This window comes from Numenius arquata, chromosome 10 (assembly GCF_964106895.1).
Source record: "Numenius arquata chromosome 10, bNumArq3.hap1.1, whole genome shotgun sequence".
Taxonomy (NCBI): Eukaryota; Metazoa; Chordata; class Aves; order Charadriiformes; family Scolopacidae; genus Numenius; species Numenius arquata.
The window spans coordinates 22757783-22774734 of NC_133585.1; the positions used below are offsets into that span (position 1 = coordinate 22757783).

The following is a 16952-nucleotide window of genomic DNA, read 5'->3' on the forward strand; positions in this document are numbered from 1 at the left end:
GGAGTGATCGTGAGGCCTCTGCCAGCTGCTTATAGAATATTTCATCTGCCTTTATATCCTGGTTTGGGGGGTCTATAACAAATTCCCACCACGATGTCTGCCTTATTGATTCTTATCCATAGACACTCAACGCTGTCATTACGTGTATTGCTAAGTTCTAGGCATACAATATTGCTCTTAATATAAAGGGCCACCCCACCACCTCTCTTTCCTTGCCTGTCCCTTCTGAAATGTTGGTCTACAGTGGACTACAAACATCTGAGTAATGTTCTGTATTACAATGTCATAGTAAGCCTAACAAAAAAATGAAAGAAACAAACAAAAAATAATGGAGATGATGTCTCTCCTTGCAGACAAGGGAAGGGCCCATCCCATTAGTTGTTTTTGTTACATCACTCTCCTCTTACTTTCTAATGCTTGTAAAGTCACACTTCAGTTAGTGACCAGTCAATGTTTTTAACGTTAGTTTATTGTATCTTTAAACAGCAGAACAGTACACATGTGACTATTAAAAGGAAAATATATAATTCTCCAAAGAATGTCTATACATTTACCCTGCTCACATGATTCAGAGTATGAAGTGAAGAGCACACTCACTAACCAAAAAAATTCAGTGGGGATACCATTACTTTCCATGGTAAAGAGACAGAGGAAATAAGAGAGCTTATAAAGCGACGAATAGCAGAGAAGTCCTGTTCTCACAGAATATTTATCTCTGTAGACACAAAGCTTAAATTAAGAGTCTGTGATGAAAATACTTCTATTCTTTACTGTGATCAAATATTTATTTTTGCTTTACTACCGTAAGGCACTGAGCTGCATTTCAACATCCTGCTGCCATCTATCCTTCTCTTCTCCCCTGTCCTCTTCCCTCATACAGGTCCTGGTTACCAGGAAGCAACTTCAGTTAGGCCCTGGCAGCTCACTCCAACCACCTCCATCTATTGTTGTGCTATCTTTTAACGCTTCCAAATCACCCTCACATATTTAAACATGTTAAAATCCAAGATACAGCAGAGCACAAGGAGCCAAGTACTAAAGTCAGCTCTTCATCTTTCAAGCACTGGTGGTTTTTCTACAAACCAGCGAGCAGAAACCCCACAAGTTTTAAAGCACCTACTGTAGGAGCTGGCAGCAGAGAGGCAACAAGCCCTGTCTGACCAGAACTGACTTGAGCCACATGGATGCCCCTGCGCTGCTGCCACGCCAGGTTGAAGGAGAGGTTATTTGCCAGATGTGGCATGTCTTTGGTACGACACTGCAGCTGGGGTGATAAATCCACAGCCCAGTGCACTTCAAATGGCTCTGTCAGGGTCAGCACAGGCCTGGCTGGGCTTCCTGGCTTCTGCTCAGCATCAGCGCTCAGAGCCATCTCCTGTAGAGCTGCATCAAGATCTCTGCCCTGTAAATCTGTCTGTTCCACAAGGATCAAGGCTCACAACAAATACACCAGATCTGCTCAAAGGCTCAGCAGCGCCTCAGCTAACCAGTCCTCCCAGAAATCATGCTGCTGGGAGCCCGCTGCAGACAGACACTGACTGTGCACAGATAGCATGAGTGAGCAGGATTCACCAGCCTGACTTCAGAGAAAAGCTGGCCCTGGAAGCCTCGTAGCCTTGCATAGTAGCCCAATGCATCTAAGCTACTAAATTTGCCCAGATCTGAACTTGCACTTCTTTCTCAGCAATTAGCTGCTTTTTCTAAGCCTCCATGGCCCCGTTAATACATTCACCCCAATAAATCACCAAAGGATAACTGATATTTACTCATGTTTGGGGATACCCCCAGGGGGCAGACAGAAACAGCAAACAAGCTGGAGGGTCTGAGAGGCCTTCATCTAGTTTATAAATTAGAGAGCAAAGTTCTGATCCAGACTTTTTCCTCCCCTGCATTTCATCTGATTTTAGGCTCACAGAAATGCCCTAGGGATCTTCCCCACAGCACAGCTGTTATTCAAGACTCACTGTCTGGGTCCTCCCTGCTGCAGACATACCAAGGGCAGCACTGAAAAACCAGTATGACATATCAACAAAGAGATAGCAACAAGGAAACCACCATGTGGGGACCAGATGAGGCTTTTGTCCGAGTCAATAACTATTTTCAAGTTACAGAAAGACATGTCCTGTTTTAGAAGTCAGCAAAAAATTAAAGATCAGATTAAAAAATGACTCATCTACTTAGATATTTTTGCTATCAAGGTATTACCGTTCATGTGACACATATACGGCCTCAAAATTACCCACCTCCTATCATTTTCAAATTCACCCTATTCTGGTTGAAATTAACAGACAGCTCAGACTGTTGAGTGTTTCGTTGCTACACAAGATGCTCAATCGCCATTTCAGGCTTGACATCTGTGATTTTGAGGCATGAACTTACTGTTTACAATGTCACCTTGCAGCTGAAGAATTTGTGGAACAGGCATCGTGAGAATAACTATATCAAACTGCTCTGGTGGTGCCATTTTCCTGGAGACTTCCCATTTGCCGTCTCGGAGAGAGATGCAAGTTACATGCTGCTCATAGAAGACATCTGCACCTGCTTGGAAAAAGAAGTTAAATACACATAACAGTGAATTCCACAGAGAAAACACAGAGTACTTTCCCTTAGTAACTGGATGACTTACGAACAGCAAAGCACACAGACTGTCTTTAGGCCAAGTTTCACAAATTCATTTAAGAGCCAGCATATGACATTAAAAGAGGGAATCCTCATCAGCTGAAAAGATCCCATCAGTCCCTTGTGCTAGGGCTAGTATACATCTGACTCCTGTCCAACATGACTCAGCTCAGTAAACAGATGTAAAACTACCAGCTGCTCTCTTTGTCAGGTTAGTTTACCATGGCTTTAGTGAGCTGAACCAATTCAGAGTGAAGTCTGATGAGAGCAGGAAGTGGCACAGGGTAAGCAATCGAAGCACAGCCCCAAGAGCTGAAAAAGAGAGCATTGCCCCTGTTAGCATCTCTCATATATCAGAAGACAGGAACGTAGTTAATTATTTGCAAGATTAGGGTCTAGAAAAACCCAGCTAATTAAAAAAAAAAGACAAAAACAATCACATGAAAGGAGCAAAGTTTGCTTATAAAGCTAATATTTTTCAAAGCAAAGTTAAATTAGTCACTAAACTGTACAAGTAGTTCTGCCACATTACACCTAATGCAGCAGTTACACAGTTTAAACTAGCAGATGATCTTCTCTTTCAGTCTTTTCTAAAGGACTTTCAACACAGTAGGCTCACATACTGCATAACTGCTGATTTCTACAAAATACAGGATATAGCTCACCACTACATTCCCATTTGCTCAGTTAAGCAGCACAGTGAACTTAAGTACACGTGTGAAAAAACACCTAAACACTCACTTCATTCAAGCTGCAGCTCAAATCTCTTCTCGACCATGATCTTGCTCCCACCAAATTATCTGTCCTAACTGTATTATGTCTGACTTTCATATGCTAAAGTCAACAGCGTAAATATAAGCTTAGCCTCTGATAGTACAGATGTTATATTTGTATAGAGATTTTCATATGCCAGCAGTGCAGCTGAGGTCAGTGAAGTGCTTGCAGGACTTGGAAATTTATGGAGCACCCAGACATGTTTATCCATCTAAGCAACTTCAAGACATATATAAACAAACAAGGAACCTGAACGTTCTCACTGGAGATTTAAAGTTGAAAGGCAGTTTAAGAACACAATCAAAACCACAATCATTAAAACCTTTCATTTCATACAAAAGTATCTAAAAAATTACCTGACTGGTTTAAATAATACTTGACAACCGAGGAGATGCCCTGGGGTGCCATGTAATTGCACGAGCCTTCTTTCACTACCATTCCTTCAATGGGTGCCGTCAGTGGTTTCAAGATGCCATGAGATAGAAGTTCCCCATAGAAGCTTAAAGGGAGCAAGTGACACAGAGACGAAAATATACTGCATGAAAACCAACAACAGCTGTTCCTATTTTTCACAATTAAAGTTAAGACCAACCTAACTTTCAAATTTAGAGAACAGTTTTTAACCGCTGTATGAGATTCAACCTATGTTTCCAGCCAGGCTACGCATGAACAGGAACCATAGCTACAGAACGACACATTACCTTGCTACTTCATTGAGAGCTGGCCTTTTATGCAGGACTAAGGCCACCTACTGTCCCTGTAAGATAAACTGTCAGCAGTTTGGCCTCAAGGTTTCAGAACTAACTGTGGCAGGAGCATATATGGCAGGTACTTAAAAGCTCTGAATATCACTACAAACTACACCACCACCATGAAGCGCAGGAATATTCCAGCAGCTGGACACAAGGGCCTGCAAAACACCTGCTTTTTCCCCAATTTCCACACAAATTCACATTTTTGCATCACTGCTCCCTCACCATCCCCAGCATACAATGAACCACCTTGTGGACCAAGCAAGCCCACCAAGGCCATCCTCACAGACAGCCACCCCTGTTCTTCAGGGCAGGGACATGGTGTCCCCACGCAGACCACTCTCCCTTTCACACCTGGCTTCCCCATCACCTTCCTGGCATCTTAGCGACTCTGAAGCGACTCAGCTCTGGAAAGAAAAGACCTCTGTGGATTTAAGCACCCGCCTGCAGTTCCCTATGGTGGGCAGACATGCACCACGGGTGAAAAACGTAAAGCGCCGAGCTGAGGGCTCAGTCGCCAGACCCCACGTAGCACTACCTGCTTCACCTCCTCCCCAACCCCTCACCTGAGGCGGCAGGGAGGGAGGGGCTGGAAAAACGGGGGGGGGAGGGGGTGTGGGAGGCGGAGCGAGGGCGGGCCCGCGGGGGCGCCTGGAGGGCGGGTGGGGCGGGGCGGGAGGGGGCGGTGCTGGGGCGGGGCTTACCTGCAGCACGGCCCCGCGGCCTCATCCTGGCGCGTGATGTACTGCGCGCCCAGATCGGCGGTGCAGGCGGCGTCCCGCGCGCCGCGGCTCGTGCTCATGCGGCCCCCTGCGCGGCAACCAGCCAGCCAATCAGAGACTGCCACGCCACGGCCGCGCCACGAGTGTCCCCCCCGCCCCCCATACCGAACTCGCGCGCCGGGCCCACCTGCGCCCCGCGCCTTGTCCCAGACGACGATGCGGCCCAGCGCCGCCCCCCGCAGCAGAGACGCGCATACGCCGCCCGACAGCCCCGCGCCCACCACCAACACCTGCGCCATGGCCGCGGCACGGCACGGCAGCGCGGAGGGAGGTGGGGCGGGGCACGGCACGGCAGCGCGGAGGGAGGTGGGGCGGGGCACGGCACGGCAGCGCGGAGGGAGGTGGGGCGGGGCACGGCACGGCAGCGCGGAGGGAGGTGGGGCGGGGCACGGCACGGCAGCGCGGAGGGAGGTGGGGCGGGGCACGGCACGCCCAGGAGAGCGGCGGGGCCAGCGGGAGTCGGGAAGCCACGCCCACACACGCCCAGGCGTGCGGGGACAGCCTGCGGCGTGCACACACACACCCACACACACACCCACACACACACCCACACACACACACACACACCCCTCCCCCACACACCCACCCACACACACCCCCACACCCACACCCACCCACACACACACCCCCACACACCCACACCCACACCCCTCCGGCGTGCACTGCTGTGCACACACTCACACACACACACACACCCCCTGCGGCGTGCACAGCTGTGTGCACACACACACACCCCCACACACACCCCCTGCGGCGTGCACAGCTGTGTGCACACACACACACCCCCACCCACCCCCACACCCTGTGGCGTGCACAGCTGCACACACCCCCACACACACACCCCCTGCGGCGTGCACAGCTGTGCACACACACACACACACCCTGCGGCGTGCACAGCTGTGCGTGCACACCCCCCCACACACACACACCCCCTGCGGCGTGCACAGCTGTGCACGCACACACAGACACCCTCCCCCACCCTGCGGCATGCACAGCTGTGCACACACAGACACACACACCCTGCGTGCACAGCTGTGCACACACACACACCCTGTGGCGTGCACAGCTACACACACACACACCCTGCATGCACAGCTGTGCACATACACACACATCCCCTGCAGAGTGCACAGCTCTGCGCGCACACACACCCACACCCGCACCCTGCGTGCATGCAGAGCTGTGCACGCGCGCGCGCGCACACACACACCCCCTGCGGTGTGCACTGCTGTGCATGTGTGCACACACACACCCCCACACACCCCTCTGTGGCGTGCACAGCTGTGCATGCAAACACATGCACACACACACACACCCTGCGGCATGCACAGTTGTGCACATGCACACACACACCCCACACCCACACCCACCCACCCTGCGGCGTGCACAGCTGTGCACACGCACACACACACCCCACACCCACACACCCTGCGGAGTGCACAGCTGTGCACACACACACACACCCTGCAGCATGCATGGCTGTGTGCGCACACAAACATACACACACCCTGCGGCGTGCACAGCTGTGTGCGCGCGCACACACACACACCTTGCAGCATGCACAGCTGTGCGCACACACACACAGACACACACACACCCTGCAGCGTGCACAGCTGTGTGCGCACACACACACAGACACACACACACCCTGCAGCGTGCACAGCTGTGTGTGCACACACACACAGACACACACAGACACATGCACACACCCTGCAGCATGCACAGCTGTGCATGCGCACACACACACCCCCCACACAACCCCACACCCACCCACCCTGCAGCATGCACAGTTGTGCTCACACACACCCTGCTGCGTGCACAGCTGTGCTCAAAACACACATACCCTTGTGCACACTTGTGCTCACACACAGATACCCTGCTGAGTGCACAGCTGTGCTCACACACACACCTCCTGCTGAGTGCACAGCTGTGCTCACACACACATCCCTGCGTGCTCCTGACTAGCACTTAATTTCCTTTCTTCTTCTTTTTTCTCCCTATTTTTTCATCTTTTTTTTTCTTTTTTTTTTCCTTCAGTATCCATGTTTATTTACAAAGTACAGGAAACATAGATGTGGAGACTGGATTTTCAGATTTTTCATTAAGACTGATATCACAGTGATCTATTGAGACATGATGGATCCCGTGTAACCTTCCCCATGTAGTTGGCTTTACAGTGTCTGCAATTCCCCTGAGAGCTGGGAGTCTGGACCCCTTGTAACCCACTTGATGCAGGCTGCCCAGGGAAGGGGGGTTGAGGCCCCATCCCTGGAGGTATTTAAAAGCCGGGTTGACATAGTGCTTGGAGACATGGTTTAGTGATGGTTTTTATCAGAGTTAGGTTGATGGTTGGACTAGATGATCTTAAAGGTCCCTCCCAACCTCGACAATTCTATGACTGACACAAAATTCAGTGTTGTTCTCTCAGAGCTGTCACTGTTAGCCCTGGACCTTTAAAAACTACCCATGTGGATCAGAAAGAGATCTAACAGGTCTGTGGTGAAAAACCACAGCAGAAATGCGTCTCCTTAGAGGCAACATAGTACTAGTGTTATAAAAAAAGTTCAATAAAAATTGTAATTAATCACATTTTTAATGTGGGTGGGCTTTTTTTTCTTTCAACAACTGAGAGGCCAAAAAGGAAGAATCAAGAAAGAAGTAAATCCTGAAAAGTAATTACAAAAAAGACAGTCCAGCATGTGATTCTGATACGCAATGTGCAAAATCCAAATAAAAAAGAGGCTTAGTGAATGTGTGAAGTGCCTACATCTTAGGGTTTATCTGAGATGTTCTGGCAATAAGATTGAGTCATTCATTTTGTGTTGCGTATTTTCTGACTAAAGTGCTTTCTTCAAATCCCATATGTGTACACGTGACCAAGGAGAGCTGCAAAAATCATCCCTGGTAGCGCACCACTTATGCAGCAGATCAGATGTGCAGACAGCTGCCAACCACAGAGGGTTCAGTCTACGTTTGGCTGAATATTATTATCAATACCAGTACTTCACAAAGAAATAAGATGAACAAATAAGACTTCTACATATTCATGTCTTTATAGGTTAGGAGCAAAGTGTGTCAACTATTGCCAGGTTCTGAGCATTTTCTCTGAACAAAACTACAGCAGCATTTCTTTGCATGGGCAAGCATGTGAGAAGATATTTCTTCATCCCAGACTCCTACACACCTGGAAAATAGAGGCTGAACTCTTATACCTGCATTCACATGAAAGAAAATTTGCAGATCTCCTCCAAAACCCAACTCAGGACATTGACCTTTAGTTAGAAATTGAAGAAGAGTTGGCTTGAATTTCAATGTTAAATATGGTGTGACCATTTTTCCTATTTTAACAATATTTTAGACTTAACTAGGCATGTGGATCAGAAGAAAACAGGTCAAGGAGTTATTCCTTGTCTTAAACAGGCCCATATCCTTTGCCATGAGAAAGAAGCTTGCTCATCCCATGCAGCATCAGGATGCTCTCTAGCTGCCAGTATCATGTTGACTAGCTGTTGTTAAAAATAGCTATTTTTCCTGTGCTGTAGTATAGGAAATGTTTTTAAACATTCAATGCAGAAAGACACCATCCTTCAAGCTAGCAGATCACCCCCAGTATAGCACCTCTTGTGATGGATTGCAAGTCTTGGAGTGAATTTCCCTTGTATAAGAGAGAGAAGAGGATCTGTCGTGGTGTGGAAACCTCCTTGGGGAAACCTGTAATTTAGGGGAACTTGAAAATTTCTCTCTGACTTTTGTTCCAGCCAGTCCCTTTTGGAGCAGATATAAGCTGTATTATTTTTGGTTGCAACTTGCAGATCCGGCTGTTTCATTTACCCTGAGTGGTCAGGAGGTCTCACTTCTTTCTTCAATTTAACGTGTGTCTGTAGACCAACCAAATGGGTGGGAATCCAAGTAGGAAGCTCCATGTGCTGCATCGTGCTGCATCTCTTGCACTACAGCATTTGCAGAGAAACTGGTAATCTCAGAGGTGCCATGATGTGTTGACGACTTTTTTTTTTTTTTTTAGTGTGAGGGAAGAACAGTTATTTTGTAAGAACATCCTTGTTTCTGCCAGCCAAAGTTCTGAGACTCATCAGAAAAACTTGATAAACATGTGAATGATGTGATCATCAGAAGAATCAGCTTGTTTCAGGGAGGAAGAATCTAGTTGTGAGAAGAAGCAACATTTCAAGGAGAAATTACTCGAAGTTGTGCACTGGGGTGCTGCCAAATTTTCAGTCTGTCATGATTCTTTTAAAAGTTTCTGGAAGATCTGCATCACCTAGAAGTAGCCATGAAAGGCAAAGTAGATTGATGGGGGGGGGGGGGGGGACATGACAACACAGAAAATGGGTGGAGAACAGTCTTTCCAAATGCTGTTGTGGGTTATTTTTGGTAACAGAATTCATTACTAGAATTTGCTTGGTGGAAGTGAATGACAGACATTCCTCTCTGATGCTGGACGTCCTTGTGCTGGCCTTGCTTAACACTGTAGGATGCTGCTCTTGTGCCAGCTGAAACACTCCTCTTACCCTGTAGTGTGCCTAGGGCAGAACAGAGCAAGTCGGTCAGGACTCTTCCTGCAGTCTTCCGTCCTTCCAATCCAGCTGTAATACTATTGAATGTTTCGCGATAGATATTGCAAGCCTTTGCCCACTTTCTGTCTCAATCCATGTAAACTTTTGGCATCTGCAGCATTCTTTGGAGAGAAGCTTCATGGAGTGACTCATAAGTGAAAAGCACCAGAGCACACTATGGCCGTGGCACAGTGGTGATGCTCTGTATCCTCTGCTGCTTCTTTATAGGTCCTGTCCTAGGCCTTTCTTCTCTGAAGAACAAAGTCAGCAAGCAAAAATAAAAAATTAATTAAAGTTATTTATGAAGAGAAGCTTGCATTCATTACAGTTTCCTGGTATATCACAGAGTTGGTTGCAGTAAATAATTCATGGCTTAATTCTGTTCCCCCCCCCGCTTTCTCCATAACTATGTTGCTTCTGCTTCTGCCTCATGCGAAGAATATTTCTGTAAAATTGTCTTTTGAGGTAATGCTCTTTACCTAATCAGGTTTTTCAGTTTGTTCAAGACAGTCTGTTTCCAGTAACTACATTTATTTCTTCTAAAAAAAATGACTTGCAAATTTTATCGGATGATCAGATTATTGGATTAGACAATTGTTTACTTTTGTATCTTTAAGAAATTATGTAAGCGTCTTTCTGTAGTACAAATTTTTGCTTGTTAATCCTGTTTAAACACATCTTTTTTTCTTTTTTTTTTTTTAATTCTCTTTCGGTTCTGCAGAAACAATTTGCCCAAATAAAAAAAAAAAATGGAACTTTGACTTGGTACTTTGCCGTAGGTACAAAAGGGCTTTTCCCCGATTGCTTTGTCTCCTTTGTTGTTCCTCAACATTTTCTTTTCTTTTAAAACCCTGAAACAAAGTCGTGACCCAAATTCATGGTGAAATGAAAATAAATCAGCTCCCAGCAGCAGGAGACTTTTGCAGATGAGACACGTGGCACATGGCTGTGGGGGTTTTATTTATAAATAAATAAGCCATGGAGGTTTAGTTATAAATAAATAAATAAACAAACCCCAATTCCTTCTTCAGGGGCAGCAGCTCTACAGAGGGGACTGGAAGCCCCGGGCACGGCGCCTCAGCCAGGAGTCAGGGATGCCTCAACGCACCCGGACACAGACCCCAGTGACCTGCTGCTGCGGCATCTCCATCATCTCCTCCCAGTGCGGAGTGCTTGGGGGACACCTGGGGAACTCGGAAACACAGTGTCCCTTGCTGGAACCACTGGGATGGCACCTAGGTCCCCAACGCACATCAGCACTGTCATGAGGCCACCACCACTCTGTGGGAGGAGAAGACCTCTTTTATCGCATGCTGTTTTGGTGGGAAAGGGTAATTGAAGCTGACAAGGCTGCATGCCAGACTCCGGCACCTGCTGAGTCACCAGATTGTCTCTCAGCTGGCAGGTGAACACATCCCTAAGTGAAAGCATGTCAAACAGGCTTTTGCCACAGGGCTTGCTGGCTCTTGGAAGAGCAAGACTCAGATGGCTGGCTTGGGGAGGAGCCAAGCGGCTGCTGCACCAGCTGAAATCCTGAGGTCCCCAGGGGAGCAGCGTAGGGTTATGAAGGGCTCTCAAGGCAGGGGGAAGGAGCCACAGGTGTCACAAGAGGGACAGTCTCAGCACCAGTCTCTTGTCAACACCAGCTGGTGATGTGGTTGGGGTGGTCCTGGCCTGACCCTGCTGGACCCACAGCTCTTCCTTTGTCTCTCCCAGCACAGAGAAGCTGGATGGATGCCAGGGACAGCTTTCCAGTGCCTGAAGGTCCCTGGTACCTGGTTGGGTCCTTGTGTTTCTCTTTGTCACCTGCTTCCCCATCATTCATCATGGAGGACAGGTCATGCCAATGACTGAAGGACACCCATCGTGGTCTTAACCCACAAGGGCTGCCACTTGTTCCATGCTGTGATACCTTCAGCAAAGGTTCGGGAAAGCAGTGGTCTGTTTCCATGTCAAACACTGTGTCACGTCCCCAGACCCTGCCTGGGTTGTCTTCTTGACATCTCCTTGGGAAGCAGAAGTAATACCACCTTTTCCTGTCATCCTCCTAGGAGCCACCAGCTCTAACCTGAAACACACGCTGAGGGTTAAGACAGGCTGTGAAATCTTACACAAACCTGTTGATCTTGTTCAAGCACTGGTGGGTTTACCAGCCAACATCCTCTTTGTTAAACTGTTTCTGTAATCACTGGCACCTGGAACAGCATGCACAGTGCCTCTGGGGGAGCAGTCATGGGCTGCAGGGCAGGGTGCTCTCATCCCTGGGACAAGGACACCATGACTGATGGAGAAGGAGCCCCAGGGCCAGGCAGCACAGGGCCAGGCAGCACAGGGCCAGGACACCCTCTTTGAGGGCATGCAGCAGGTAATTCAGTAGTTTCATGCAAAAGACGACATAGAGGCACGTATATTCATAAGCAAAATTCCTCACACTAAACATTATTTTAGCCAAAGGTCACGGCATACCCAAACCAGAAATTAAAGAGGAACAAAGATGCTCTTGTGCCCACTCCACCCTTTATGCACTGAAATTACATCAGTATCAGAAATTAAACACCCAGAAGACAAAAGGCAGGGTTGAAGTCTGAAGACTGCCAGGGGAGAGAGAAAATTGTGAATGTTAGAAGAGGTCAAACCTCAGCCCTTTGGGTTCCTTTCTACCACTGGAGAATGACAAAGGTATCACAGTCCAGACAAGGGGATGATGCCAGACACAACACTAATTTCAGAGTTAATTTTTCTTCTTACTTCTCTACTCATTTCACTGAATTTCACTGAATTTTTAGAGTTGGAAGGGACCATAAAGATCATCTAGTCCAACTCCCCTGCTGAAGCAGGATTGCCCAGAGCATGTCAGAGCATGTTACTCAGGGCTGCATCCAGGCGGGTCTTGAAAATCTCCAAAGAAGGGGACTCCACAACCTCCCTGGGCAGCCTGTTCCAGGGCTCTGTCACCCTCACCGTGAAGAAGTTTTTTCTCATATTTGAGTGGAACCTCCTATGATCCAACTTGTGCCCGTTGCCCCTCGTCCTCTCACTGGCAACCACTGAAAAGAGTCCGGCTCCCTCCTCCTTCAACCCACCCTTCAGATACTTATAAGCATTGATAAGGTCTCCCCTCAGCCTTCTCTTCTCCAGGCTAGAGAGTCCCAGCTCTCTCAGCCTTTCTTCATAAGGGAGACGCTCCAATCCTTGAATCGTCCTCGTTGCCCTTCGCTGGACTCTTTCCAGTAGTTCCCTGTCCCTCTTGAACTGGGGAGCCCAGAACTGGATGCAGTATTCCAGTTGTGGCCTCACCAGTGCAGAGCAGAGGGGGAGAATGACCTCCCTCGACCTACTGGCCACACTCTTCCCTATGCAGCCCAGGATTCCGTTGGCCTTCCCGGCCACAAGAGCACACTGCTTGCTCATTGTCATTTTGCTGTCTACCAGGACCCCCAGATCTTTCTCTTCAGAACTTGGCTCCAGCAGGTCCACACCTAACCTGTATTGGTGCCTGACATTCTTCTTCCCCAGGTGCAGGACCCTACACTTTTCCCTGTTGAACCTCATGAGGTTCTTCCTTGCCCAGCTCTCCAGCCTGTCCAGGTCTCGCTGGATGGCAGCACGGCCCTCCGGGGTGTCAGCCACCCCTCCCAGTTTGCTATCGTCAGCAAACTTGCTGAGGGTACCCTCGGTCCCCTCGTCCAGGTCGCTGATGAATATGTTGAACAGGACTGGACCAAGTATTGACCCCTGGGGGACACCACTGGTTACAGGCCTTCAGCTTGAACCTGCTCCATTAATCATTACCCTTTGGGTCCTGTCACACAGCCAGTTACCAATCCACCTCACTGTCCCCTCATCCAGCCCACACTTCCTTAGTTTCCCAATGAGGATGTTATGGGAGACTGTGTCAAAAGCCTTGCTGAAGTCAAGGGAGATGACATCTGCTGCCCTCCCCTCATCCAACCAACCAGTTACAGCATCGTAGAAAGCTATCAGATTGGTCAAGCGTGATTTACCCTTGGTAAACCCATGTTGCCCACTTCCAATAACCCCCCGCTCTTCAACTTGTTTGGAGATGACATCTAGAATGAGTCTCTCCATTACCTTCCCAGGGATGGAGGTGAGACTAACTGGTCTGTAGTTCCCAGGGTCCTCCTTCTTGCCCTTTTTGAAGACTGGAGTGATGTTGGCCTTCCTCCAGTCTTCAGGTACCTCTCCTGTTCTCCATGACCTTTCAAAGATGATAGAGAGTGGCCCAGCGATAACATCTGCCAGCTCTCTCAGCACTCACGGGTGCATCCCATCAGGGCCCATGGACTTATGAATGTCCAGGTTGGCCAAGTGGTCCCGAACCTGGTCCTCCTCTACTGGAGGAAAAACTTCCTCTCTCCATACCCTCCCCCTTGCCTCCAAGGCCAGAGGTTCACAAGGGACAGCCTTAGCAGTGAAGACTGAAGAAAAGAAGGCATTCAGCAACTCTGCTTTCTCCGTGTCTTCTGCCACTAGGGTGCCCATCTCATTCATCAGTGGGCCCACATTATCCCTAATCTTCCTTTTACTGTTTACATACCAAAAAAAACCCCTTTTTGTTGTTCTTAACTGTAGTGGCCAAGATGAGCTCAGCTTGAGCCTTGGCCCTTCTAATTTCCCCCCTGCATATCTTCACCGCTTCCTGGTATTTCTCCTTGCCTGCCAGGCCCCTTTTCCAAAGATCATAAACCTTCTTTTTGTTCCTGAGCTCCAGCCAAAGCTCTCTATTTAGCCAGGCTGGTCTCCTTCCCTTCCTGCTTGTTTTTTGGGATTTGGGTATGGCTCTTTCCTGGGCTTTTAAGAGTGCCTCCTGGAAGTACGACCAGCCTTCCTGGGCACCTTTGCCCTTCAGGACTGTCTCCCAAGGGACACTTTCAACCATGCTCCTGAAGAGGCCAAAGTCTGCCCTTCGGAAGTCCAAGGTGGCAGTTTTGCTGGCCCCCCTCCTTGCTTCGGCAAGAATTGAAAATTGTATCATTTCATGATCACTCTGTCCAAGATGACCTCCAACGTTTACATCCCCCACAAGACCTTCTGAGTTAACTATCAGCAGGTCCAGTAGGGCACTTTCCCTAGTCGGTTCCCTCACCAGCTGCCTTAGGAAGTCGTCTTCCATGCACTCCAAGAATCTCCAGGACTGTTGCCTCTCTGCTGTGTTATATTTCCAGCAGATATCTGGGAAGTTGAAGTCCCCCATGAGTACAAGAGGGAATGATCGTGAGGCCTCTGCCAGCTGCTTATAGAATATTTCATCTGCCTTTATATCCTGGTTTGGGGGGTCTATAACAAATTCCCACCACGATGTCTGCCTTATTGGTCTTCCCCTTAATTCTTATCCATAGACACTCAACGCTGTCATCGTGCGTATTGCTAAGTTGGAGGCATACAATACTGCTCTTAACATAAAGGGCCACCCCACCACCTCTCTTTCCTTGCCTGTCCCTTCTGAAAAGTTGGTAACCATCAATCACAGCACTCCAGTTATGCGAGTCCTCCCACCACGTTTCTGTGATGGCAACTAGATCATAGTTTTCTTGCTGTACGATGGCCTCCAGCTCCTCCTGTTTGTTGCCCATGCTGCGTGCATTCATGTAGATACACTTCAGCTGGGCTAATCGTCCCACTGTTTTTCTGGGAGGGCAAGCACTAATTCCCACCTGTTCATGTGCAGACATTTCTGCAGTTACCATCTTATCACTACTCATGTCTTCACTGCCACATGTGTCTTTCTCCCCCTCATCAACTGCCGCAACAGGCTGCAAGGCCTTGCTGGCACCTTTACCTACTAGCACTGGCACGCTACTCCCGGGCACCACTTTAGTAACCCTGGTTCCAACCCCGTCCCCCTTCAAATCTAGTTTAAAGCTCTCTCAATGAGCCCTGCTAATTCTTGTCCCAATATCCTTTTTCCCCTTTGGGTTAGGCTTCCCCCACCTGCTGCCAGCATGCCTGGTGACCTGTAGATCTGCCCGTGATCAAAGAATCCAATGTCCTGCCGTTTACACCGGTCTTTCAGCCATGAGTTGATCTTTTGATTCTTCCTATTTATCCCCCCATCCATCCCTGTGACTGGTGGGATAGAAGAGAACACCACTTGTGCTCCTGATCCCTTGACCAGTCGTCCCAGCACTCTGAAGTCCCTTTTCATTGCCTTTAGGCTTCTGGTGGCTACCTCATCATTGCCCACTTGAAATATCACTAGTGGGTAATAATCTGAGGGCTGAACCAGGGAGTGAATTTCCCTCTGTATATCCTTAATCCTGGCCCCAGGGAGGCAGGTGACTTCCCTGTGGGACGGGTCTGGTCTACAGATTGGGCCCTCTGTTCCACTCAGAAGGGAGTCACCTATTACAACCACCTTTCTTTTTTTCTTAGTTGATGAGGTCCTGAGGCATGGGGGTGGGTGACTAGTCCTGGGTGCCTCACTGGGTAGATCGTCCTCTTACTTCTCATTTACCTCATCCCCAAAATCCAGAACTCCGAACCTATTATGCAGATGTAACTGGGACGGTGAGGGAGGCTGTTGGGGGTTCCGCTTGCCTCTCCGAGGAAGGACCAGCCTCCATTCCCCCCTTTCTATTAAGTCCCCTCTCTCTGCCCGGTGACAGGGTGGGAGGGGATCATCTACTTTTATTAGAGCCTCTTCTTGCTGCCTTTGCCTCAGGGTACGGCTCCACCAGTCTATTTCACTTTCGCATTCTCTAATGCTCCTTAACCTTTCCACCTCTTCTCTCAGTTCCACCACCTGCCTGAGCAGGTCGTTTCTCTGCTGGCATCGCACACAATGGGTGTCTCTGGGTCCCTGTGGTACCACAGCCAGGCTCAGGCATTCGGTGCAGCCGGGGCCCTGCACGGCCGCGTCCTGGCGCGGGAGCTCGGTCTGAGTTCCCACATTCTTCTTCACGGGGGCTTTGGGGCGTTTCGTCGCCATTTCCTCTCCTGAGCCCGAACGGACCGCTCCCCCTCAGACTCTCCCTCTTTGTCCTGCGCACGAGCCCCCGCTCCGCCCCCTCGCTCACGCTGAAAGTGTGTCTGGCTCGCCCCCTGCCACCTCAGCCTCACGCTCCCGCGCGAGGTTCCCGCCTCCTTTCTTACTCTCCGCTCTCCCTCGGCTTCTCCGTCTCCGGGAAGCCCCCTCTCCGCCTTAGCCTAGCTCAGGATTTAAAGACCTCGGCGCTCTCCGCGAGGTCTGTCCGACAAGCGCTGGCTGCTCCCACACGCTAATGCGCCCGGCACGCGCTCTGCCCCTGCGGCGGCTGCAGCCGCTTTTAAATCTGCCGCGGCTCGCCCGGCCCGCCCCCGGCCCCGTCAGCCTCGCGGCTCCCTCGGAGATTCCCGACTCGCTTCGGGTCTCTCCGCTCCCCCTCGGCCTCTCCGTCTGCGGGAAGCCCCCTCTCCGTCTCGATGTACATCAAATGTAAAGCCGCAGCACT

General features: G+C 49.4%; 1 protein-coding gene across 2 annotated transcripts in view; it reads right to left on the reverse strand.

Moving 5' to 3' along the window:
* RNLS (renalase, FAD dependent amine oxidase) overlaps nt 1-5330 on the reverse strand; it is an 87837-nt gene extending 82507 nt beyond the window's left edge. The window contains exons 1-4 of one of the 2 annotated variants that reach the window (XM_074154934.1): nt 5055-5330; nt 4850-4955; nt 3750-3892; nt 2380-2538 (exon numbers count right to left, since the gene is read on the reverse strand). In XM_074154934.1, coding sequence (XP_074011035.1) covers nt 2380-2538; nt 3750-3892; nt 4850-4955; nt 5055-5166 — 520 coding nt within the window. In that variant the 5' untranslated portion in view covers nt 5167-5330. The remainder of the gene's footprint in view (nt 1-2379; nt 2539-3749; nt 3893-4849; nt 4956-5054) is intronic. The other variant, XM_074154935.1, reaches the window with a different exon arrangement.
* Between the last annotated feature and the right edge of the window lie 11622 nt (nt 5331-16952).